The sequence below is a fragment of the Neofelis nebulosa genome, chromosome 2 (assembly GCF_028018385.1).
Source record: "Neofelis nebulosa isolate mNeoNeb1 chromosome 2, mNeoNeb1.pri, whole genome shotgun sequence".
NCBI classification, from domain to species: Eukaryota; Metazoa; Chordata; class Mammalia; order Carnivora; family Felidae; genus Neofelis; species Neofelis nebulosa.
The window spans coordinates 209,093,129-209,103,183 of NC_080783.1; the positions used below are offsets into that span (position 1 = coordinate 209,093,129).

The following is a 10,055-nucleotide window of genomic DNA, read 5'->3' on the forward strand; positions in this document are numbered from 1 at the left end:
AGAAAGGAGCCCCCTCCCCGTTGCACCTTCTCGAGGTTTCCGGAGAGCTCTGAGCGGCTGGGCTCGTGAAACTCCTCTGCGCCGTGCAATGCACTGGGAAAACGCTTAATGCTTTGAGCCCGGGGACACCCAAATCAGCAAGCCACTTACTGTGGAGGAGAGCACAGGCTCAGATTCTCAGAACCCTGGATGGTGTACAATATGAATAACTGGACCCCGTCCCACCCCTCCCCCAACCCGCCAATTCTTGTCAAACCAGACGGGGCTCCTGCAGCTTAAATGTCAGACAACCTTCCCCTGGGGCCAGGAGGCTCAAAGGGGAGTGGGTCTCCTCTGAGCGGCCCCTGCAGAAGGCGATGGTCCTTCCCAGACCTACTCTGGAGCAGTCCCTGGGCCCGGTGCTTTACATACGTTCTCTTGCTAGTTCGCACGACATCGTCTCGAGGCTGGCGGCGGCAGACCCGTTTTCCGGATAGAGACATCGAGGATCCCAGAGTTTAAGCATAATGTCTTTGAGTTGAAAGTTTGAGGATAGAGCATGCGTGTTGGGTGTGAGTGGGGGAGGGGTCGGAGGAAGCCCAGGGGGATTGGCTGAAGCCAAGTCCGCCCCCCACCCCTCGTGCCCCAAGATAAGGGGAATGGAAAGAGCATTGTGCAGAGAGTGAGGCGGCCAGGTTCAAGTGTACTTTGAAGGAAACTGAGGGTCTTTGAACTTTGCCACGAAGGTGAGTTTCCTTCAACTCTGTGAGCCTCAGTCTCCTCCCCTGTAAAAATGGGCTTGTTGTCAGGATCAACGAAGTGATGTGCACAAAGCGTCTAGTCCAGTGCCTGGTATGCTCAGAGCGGGGCTCTATAAATATGGCCCCTACCTTACCTCTCGGCTCCAGGAATGCCAGAAGGCACCTGGGGTGGCCCCTCCAGACAGCCTTGCCTTCCCGGGAGGGGGTCGTTTCCAGAGGCAGCCCCGGGGCCCTATAGTCAGAGCCCTACAGCCCTAGGCAAATGCCGTGGCCTCCACTCGCTTCAGCAACTGTGTTTTCCAGACGAGCCCTAGACTGAGCTCCTCTTGTAAATATCGATGGAGTCCCCAGACAGAGAGGAACGAGAAAACAAAGGACCGTTTATTTACGATGGGAAAAGAAACCAACAGGGGGGAAAAAAATCTACGGGCCCGATAGGAGGGGGGACTGTTTAAAGTGTGGTACAGCCACTCCATGGGGCACTGGGCGGCTACTGAAACGGCGTTTACCGAGGGTTTGTAGCAACACGGGAAATGCGTATTCTAAAAAGCTAAGTGGAAAACCGAAGCAGCTGAATTGCACATTCAGCAGAATCACACCTAGGCGACAATCAAGCCAAACGGAAATTCTGCTCCGAAGAGACAGGCCGGAGGGACGCGCACCAGAGCGGGGGGTTGTCTCCGGGTGTTGAAACTGGTGAGATCTTTTTCGTCCTTTGTCCGTCTTCCAAGTTTCTTTCCTATAATGCCGTGGGTGGCCTAATGAAGAATGTAACCCCAACTTCAAGGGGTTGTTTTTTTGTTTTGTCTTCAAGAAGAAACCCTTCACGGGAGGGCAGGACTGATGACCCAGGGAGTAGCCAAGTGACACACGGGTCCCTGTGAGGCTGAGGGCCAGAGGTCGACAGACGAGGCTATTAAAGAAGGTCAAGTGGAATTCCTAGACTCTGACCCCACGGAGTATGACAGGCGGGCTGACACCCAGCCACACGCCCAGACAGGGCATCGCTGTGTGATCCGGACTCTGAAATGTGTGAACTCTGCTTCTCTCCTGGGGACGTAGCTTACCACGCGCAAAGAGCCTCTTTCGTCAACCTTGGCCACACAGGATCGTCTCCCTCGTGTGAATGGTTACAGCCCAACAGCTGGACACGAGCTCTCTTCACGCCCCGGGGCGGTGCTCCCTGGAGGCAGTCCTGCCCTCCCTGGCGGGTGACGAGCCGCCCCCCTCCCCCCCCCCCCCCGCCGCCCCCTCCCTCCCCGGTAGCAGGGCCAGCTTCCGGTGCCCTGAGCCAGCCCTGGTCAGTGCACGTCTCAGATTTCCATCCAGGGCTCTGCTCCCTGTCTCCTTATCAGGGAGACTTGATCACACTATTCGCTGCCTTCTCTGCCTTCCCAGCGCATGAGCAGCATGGGTGCTTGTCATTTGTTTGCGTACTAATTTTTTTCAAATTAATTTTTTTATTTAAGTTTACTTATTTTGCGAAAGAGGGGGGAGGGGCAGAGAAAGAGGGAGGGAGAGGGAGAGAGAGAGAGAGAGAGAGAGAGAGAGAGAGAGAATCCTAAGCAGGCTCTGCAGTGTCAGCACAGAACCCAGTGCCAGGCTCAAACCCATGAACCTCGAGATCATGACCTGAGCCGAAACCAAGAGCCGGGTGCTTAACCGACTGAGCCACGCAAGCGCGCCTACACATTTATTTTTAAAAACGGCCTGTTTACCTTCACCAGAAAGCGGGCTCAGTTAGGGCAGGGATCTGCTGCATCCCCAGCACAGTGCCTGGAGCAGTGCGCAGCCTGAACGTTCTGTCGGTGAATCCTGAGTGCCATGGCCCCAGGTGGTCTCTGTGGTCTACCTGAACTACCTTGTCTCCCATAATGGCCCTGACCACTCACTTCCCTAAAGCCAGTTCTGGAGCCCAGGCCAGCCACGAGGAACACACCGGCTCTAGTCTATCAGCGATGACGGCTGAGGGCCCTGGGTTGAACCGGCTCTGAGGCTCAGTGGGAAAAGATAAGGCAGTCGATTAGTGATGTCTGCAAGGGACCACAGGGAGGCAGATGGGATCTCAGCGCTGCACTCATCATGAAGACCACACCCACCATCCCTGGGCCTGGAACAAACTCTCCTGCCCTGTCTCTGGATGGGACTCCCTAGTCCCAGCCATGTGTATGCAGTGGGGCTCTGAAAGGGTTCCGGAGGGATCCTGAGCTCCCCCTCGGCTTGAAGCCTCCCCCAACAGTCCCCCTGCTTGGTTGTGGTCTAGTCATCAGCTGGCTCCTCGCTGGAGGCCTGCCCTTGGGGGCTGGATCTGGTTCCACCCGCCCTCAGCTGCCAGAGCCCGTCCACCTCCCAAGCAAACCACAGCCTGGCATCGTGATGCCAATGCTGCTGTCAGTAGTCGTGTTGCTGACTTTACCCCTGCTTCCCCACCAAGGGTCTCTTGGAGGCTCATGCCTGAGTGTCAGCTCTGAGCTTGAGCAAGGCCTCGGCGGGGGGGTGGGGGGGTCACCAGGCTCCAGCCATAGCCCCGACTCACTTTCCTCTCCCCGCCTCCAACTTAGGAATAAATACCAGGCAGCCTCGCCTTCCAGGCCCTGGAACGGGGAGGATGGCTTCGAGTGGCCCAATAAAAGTTCTCATCTCCATGCCAACCTCCCTGTTACTCCTTGCTCTAACCCTGCATTTTCCAGGAAGACCCCAGCTTAGCCCAGCAGCTGCGGTGAACACAAGCTGCTGCCCAGACCCCCAGGGGGCCTTGGGGGAGAACTTTCTCTAAGTGTTCTCGTTTCTCTGGCCAGAGAAGGCCATGGCTGGTCCTTCCTATTTTCAAGGTAGGAACACTGAAGTCCAAAGCATTCTTAGCTCCCTGCTTGTCAGGCCTGCCCTGGGGCACCCCATCTCTACCTCTTTCCTCCAGGCTGCTTGTCACTTTAGAAGTGGTCCCAGCTGCCCTGGCTCCCGGATGGCACGGAGAGCATCACCCGCCTCTGCCTGGCCATGCATCATCCTCGTCCAGGGAACAGGGCTGTGGCAATAGATTGGACCAGTCTCTCTCTCTTCCCTCCAGGAGGAACGGGCAACTTCCTGAGGTTGGAGGGTCTCTGCTCTTTTCAAATTTACCACCCCTGATGTGGGAGGAGATCCCAGTGTCCTGATGCCCCACTAGCATTTTCTGGTTCCTCAGCTCCATCACGGACCGGCCCCTCCCGAGTCTCCTATCTAACCAGGCACACCAGGTGATCACATGGCACAGGGAGAGCAAATTGTGCCATTGTCCCTCCCCAGCCCTGCGGGGGTGCCTGGGAGTGACTTCTCTCGCCCCCCACCCCTGATGTCAGGGCTGTATTGATTGGATGAAGTCTTGTGCAGGCTCTGAGATCTGGGGAGGGAGTCAGCGGCCAGCCAGCGACGGGCCGAAGCAGGGGCCCGGGAGGACGGTGGCCCTCAGATCACATCTTCTCCTCCCTCTTCTGAGACCCCATATGTGGCAATCACTGGTGTTCTTAGCAGACCAGTACAAGGGGTAGGTTTTCAAGTGGCTGCTAACTGGAGGTTTCTCCTCCTCCGAGTACACCAGAATCCTAGGTAATGAGAAGTGGGCAATGGTCAATTTGCTTTGCGGGCAAGAGTTCACGGTCAGCTCCAACTACAGCTGTCGTACTTCTCCAACCATCTCTCCTCTGGCTGGGCCCCTTGGGGCTCCCCGGGGCTCCCGGCACAGCCAGAAACACCTTCCTTGAGCGTTCCAGGTGCTTCTGGGAACCCTAGAGGTAGGGGCTCTGTTTAGGAGGGGAGCCTAGTGGCTTAGGAGGGCTGGCCCACCTCCACCCTATGGGGGTCCGCTGGCACCTGAACTGTGGTTGCAGTAAGGCTGTGCCCCTGGACTTTGGCGGGGTCCTGATACCCCTTCCCCCAAGAATTCAGATTTGAAGCTAGGTGACGCTCATCCCCGCACACGGTGCCGCCCTCAGCAACGCCGGGCCCCCCGGGGACAGCAAAGACGCATCCGAGGCCCCGGCCAGCGGAGGGGGTAGGGTTAGCATTCACCTCGCGCGCGGGCGGAATTCCCGAGCTGCCTGCTCGCCCAGAGATGGCTCACGGAGTGGCGGGCAGGGGTGCTTTTTGCTTCCAGTTTGGCAGCAGAAGTCCAGCGGGGGGGGTGGGGGCGGGGGGGGTGGGGGTGGGGGGTGGGTAGCTAGACCCTGGTCTGAGGCGCGTCGGGGACCGGCAGGGTCAGGACGGCGGGCAGGAGGGTGCCCCGCGGGGAGGGGAAGCTCCGTGGCTCCTTGGGCACAAACCTGGGCGAGATGTGGTCGGCCAGGAAGCAGAGCGAGCGCCAGCGCCCCACGCAGTAGATGAGGTCGCCCACCGGGGCGCACTGGAAGGCGTCCGGGTACGGGGTGCGGTAGGTGGCGCACTCGTACCAGAGGCGGGCGCTGGCGCTGCAGCGGTGGACGCTGATGCCCAGGCGGCGGTCGAGATCAAAACGGTAGAGGAAGCCGTTGACGGCCACCATCTCGGCCGTGCGGTCCTTGCCGCCCCCCGTGGGGCCCGCCCGCCAGCGCTGCTCCCGGGCCGAGAAGCGGAGCAGCAGGTAGCGCAGGGTGCCGCCCGTGACGTAGACGTCGCCCGCACACGCCGTGGCCGTGTGCGCCAGGGCGAAGGAGTCGCTGGGGAGCGGCGGCGCAAAGGTCCAGCGGTCCAGGCGCGGGTCATAGCGTTCCACCGTGTTCAGGCACTCGCCGCCGATGGCGTACAGGTGGCCGTCCAGGGCCACCAGCCGGCAGTGCGGCCGGGCCTGGTTCAGCGGGCACACCTCGCTCCAGATGTCGGTCAGCGGGTTGTAGCAGAAGACGCGGTTGGAGGGCTCGTGCCCGGGCCCCCGGCAACCGGACGCCACGAAGAGGTAATTGAAGAGGCTGCAGAGGGCACAGCCTCGGGACACCGCCTCGGGGGGCAGGCGGGCCAGCGGGTGCCAGGCGTCCTGCGCCTCGTCGTAGCAGCAGAGACGGCCCGAGCCCTCCTGGGGGCACACGTCCGCCACCACCAGGCGCTCGCGGCCCCGCAGGCGGCGCCGGAGGATCAGCTCCCGCTCTGTCCCGCTCAGGCACCCGTAGATGTCCGGGCTGCGCAGGACCTGGAGGTAGTTGTCGCTCATCACCTTGTAGGCCGCCTCCTTCAGCGCCTCCAGCTTCTGCTTCTTGGCCAAGGTCAGCACCTGGTAGCAGTTGCCCAGATCCAGGTGCACGTCTGGCGCTGAGCCGGGGGCCAGCGGGAGGTGGAAGAAGTTGGTCCCCGCCACGAGCTGCACGTGGGCCTCCCGGCTGCTTCCGGCCGAGCTGGACCCGAGAGAAGCCTGGGGAAGGGCGTGGCCAGGCGGGGCGCTCTGGTCTGGGCAGGACGGAGCGGGGGCCCCAAAGCCCTCGAGCTGGAGCTGGAGCTCCGGGTTCTCCATGATCCGGACGAGGCTCTCCTTCCTGCCGAAGCCTTGCGTGGGGGGCGACGGCCCCGGCTGGCAGGAGGTGGGTGTTTCGGCTCCACCTTCCCGGCCTCCTGAAGCGGCCTCTGTTCCCGGGGCTCCTGGCAGGGGCCCGGGGAGTGGAGCCTCAGCCGGGGCGGCTGTCCTGGGGGCCAGCCGGCCCTTGGAGGTGGCCCAGGAAGTGGACTCGACATAGTAATCGTACACCTTGCCCTTCAGCCTGGGCCCCATCCCCTCCACCTTCTCAGGAATGAAGTTCTCCTCCACGCGAACCCGGGACACAGACGAGTAGGTATAGGAGGCACTGGTGGCTCCCTCCCGCTGGTGCAGGGTCAGGCCCATGTCCACGGCCGCCTGGAGGGCCCCGGCCTCTTCCCCGTGGACCCCCCTGTTGCGAGGAAAGACCCAGCTCCTGTTCATGTCACTCTCGCCTTCCGTGTGGGCCATCAGGCTCGTGGCGGGGGACTCCTGCTCCGCGAGCCCTGGCTGTCCCGGGGGTCCGCCGTCCCGCCATGGAGTAGGCGCCCTGCCCACCCTGCTCCCCTCTGCCGCAGCGAGGCCAAGTGGGGAGCTTTGGAATTCATCGCCCACCGTGGGGTGGTGGGGCGGCTCGGGCTTACCACCAACAGCTGTTCCGGCTTCCTGGCCACTGCAGCGAGGAGGTGCCAGCTCAGAGACAAGGCCCTGCCCACCCCCTTCCACACCAGCGCCCTTCTTCTCGCGCTCCCGAGCCTCTTGGGCTTCTGCGTCTTCGGGAGAGCGTCCTGTTGCCGGGACTCGGGAGCCCCCCTGACTTTCCCAGCCACAGCCGGCCCCCTTGCTTCCCCTCCGGCGTCTCAGAGCCCGGTGTGGTGCCCCAGGAACGGCCCCCGGGTCCGCCGGCTGCCCGGAGCCCTCGGCCTTCTCCTCGGCCTTGGAGTTCCTGTCCCCCAGCGGGGCCCGGGCGGGCCTCAACCTGTACAGCCTGTAGGCTGCGGTCACCAGGAGCAGCGCGGCGGCCGACAGCACCACCTTGCCTGCCAGCTGCATGTCCAAATGCCAGTCCTGGGACTCTGCTCCTCCTCTTCCGGGGAGCATGCTTCCCAAGCCGACCTGGGGCCAAAGAATGTCAAGAATCCGATTAATGATTGTCCTGGTTCCTGCGGGAGCTGGGCTGACCCGGAGGGGGCTCTGGGCTGGCTCCGGCCGGCCACTGGAGGAGTTGGAGCAAGGTAACCTTGAGCGGGCAGCAGGTGGCCACTGGGGCTCGGGGCTGGCGGATCCTTCGACGCTTTCCCTGGGGGCGGGGGTGGGGGTTGTGCCCCCGGGGCCTGAGCTTGTGATCGGCCACCCGAGCCAGCAGCAGCTGGAAGATGTTAGGAGTGTCCGGCAGGTACACAAATAGGGAGGAAGCTCTTGACCAGTCACCTGATGCCCGGAAGCGCCCGGGGTTGGTTATTGTATGTAGGGCTAGGAGTGTTGGGTGTGGTGGGTTGTGAGACAGGTGCAGCCACGGCAGGTGTGGCACGAGATCCTCCCTGCTGGTTTCCTTCCCGTTGGGGTCTGCTTGTCCCCGCGGGGAGGCCCGCAGTTAGCAGCAGAGAAGGCTGGGCCAGGGACTGCGGCCAAGCCACCCGATCTGGCTTTGAATGCCTCCGCCCTCCGTCTGGGCCTTCCTGAGAGCAGATGGGGAAGGTACAGGGTGTTAGTTAGATCGAGGCAAGTAACCTTGATCTAACGATCAAGGGCACATCCTTGCGCTTGAAAAAGGTGAGGGGCCGAGGTCCTCACCAGTGCTGTGGGTCCCAGTCTAACAGATGAGAAAAGGGGCGCCTGGGCGGCTCGGTCCGTTAAGCGTCCGGCTCTTGGTTTCAGCTCAGGTCGTGATCTCACGGTTTTGGGAGTTCGAGCCCTGAGTCGGGCTCCATGCTGACGGTGCAGAGCCTGCTTGAGATCCTCTTTCTCTCCATCGCTCTCAGCTCCTGCCCCACTTGTGCTGTCTCAGTCTCCCTCAAAATAAGTAAATAAACTTACCCTTCAAGCTCATCTGTCCGCTGCCTTGAGCGCCAGGCTCCTGGCTGGGGCTCAGGACGGCCTCCTTCATCCTCGCGGGTCCTCACCCCTCCAGCCCTTTGGAGTCGGGTCCAAGGCCGTGCCTCACATGCCTTGCTCTGAGGTCGTCTTTCCTTTCTTTAGGTCTCTTGTTCTTCTGCGTGTCTCCTTTGGCCTTTATCACACAGGCCGTGGGTCAAAGTGCACCCTGTTCCGCTGTCCCGTACGGGCCGGGCACAGTTGTGGACACCTGCCAGCGTGCCACGGAGAGACCGGAGGTGGGCAGTCAGGAAGAGTCTCCTCCGATGCCCACACCGTTTGAGAGAGATGCACTTGTCCCCCGCCCCACCCCCCCATTTTATGGCAGCTCTAAGATCATGTCAATTGGCTTGTAAGTAGGGACTTGTATCCCTGTTTCCAGAGTCCAGAGTTTTACCTACCTGAGTTCACCCACCAGGTGTGGTTCCCCAGAAGTCAGGCTCTGTGGGCGGTTCCGCCGGTGACCAGCAGCAGGGTCCCCGCTTTCTCTCCCTCACGGTCAAAATCGTGATTCTGAACGTCACAGGCATGGGAGCCACTGGGGTGCTCGTCAGGAATGCACTTTTCTGGGGGCGCCTGGGTGGCTCAGTCAGTTAAGCGTCTGACTTCGGCTCAGGTCATGATCTCATGGTTTGTGAGTTCGAGCCCCGCGTCGGGCTCTGTGCTGACAGCTCAGAGCCTGGAGCCTGCTTTGGATTCCGTGTCTCCCTCTCTCGCTGCCCCTCCCGTGCTCACGCTCTCTCTCTCTCTCTCTCTGTCTCTCAAAAATAAATAAGCATCAAAAAAATTCAGAAATGCACATTTCCAAGCTATACTCCCCAGACTTTCTGACTTGGCAGGTTTGGGGGACCTCCCAGGAAGTCCCCGGTTTTGGCAATCATCTCAGGAGGCCTCCGCGGGGCTAGGAGTGGAAAGTCACTCAGCTTTGCCGCTTGGCTGCAGAGAATTCTTCTTTGCGTGAGCAGCTTGTTTCATCAGGGTGACTAACAGAAGCAAAACCATTTCGTCCCCCCCCCGGGGAATCTGGACGGGAAAGTGCAATCATCACCCTCGTTCTACAGGTGAGGAAACTGAGCCTCAGAGGGATGTGCCCATGTCACGTGGATTGCGAGCGGCAGAGTCTTGAGTTAAAACTGGGTCTGTCTAGCTGCACGGTTCATTCGTCTCCCTCCGGGAAGGGAAGGACCAGGTACAAAGGGTAATAAAAGTGATTTGTCCGGCGGTGAATCCAGGACTTTGGGGTCCCCTGCTGGCCCAGCTGCCATTGCAGTAGCAGGGGCAGCCTTGGGGCTCTCCTACCGTTGGAGAAGGGACCACTGATGGCCTGCCCCTTTGGTGACAATACTGTGACCTGGCATTGTCCTCTCAGATGCCACTGAGTGAGCTGGGTGTCAGCCCCTTTGGCATGCTGCCTCCCACCCGATAAAGTCTCCACCACACGGGAGCACTCTCTGTGTGGCTTCAGCTTAAACCCTTGGAGTCAGACAACCACTCTCTCCCTTTGGAAACTTGCTCCTGGGCACTGGGGATGGTCAAAGCCGTCCTCCAGGGTGGCAGGAGGATAGCTGGGGAGCCGCTGGGAGCAGGAGACACAGTCCCCGCCCTGAGAGGACTTATATCCTTACCTGTGAGATAGAATGTGTACCTGAGGTATGATTAAGCCACAGCGTATCATGGAGGAAAATTAATGAGGCGACTCGTTGACAAAGTACAATGGGCCAGGGGACAGCCAGGGAGGCTGGAGCCAGGGGCATCAGAATAGAGGT

The 10,055-nt window shown here is 60.7% G+C and overlaps 1 protein-coding gene across 1 annotated transcript; it reads right to left on the reverse strand.

Annotated features, from left to right (window-relative positions):
- Positions 1-4,724: 4,724 nt before the first annotated feature.
- On the reverse strand, positions 4,725-8,169 carry KLHDC7A (kelch domain containing 7A). Its single transcript, XM_058718899.1, has one exon. The coding sequence runs from the start codon at positions 7,294-7,296 to the stop codon at positions 4,936-4,938; it is 2,361 nt and encodes a 786-aa protein (XP_058574882.1). The 5' UTR covers positions 7,297-8,169; the 3' UTR covers positions 4,725-4,935.
- Positions 8,170-10,055: the final 1,886 nt, after the last annotated feature.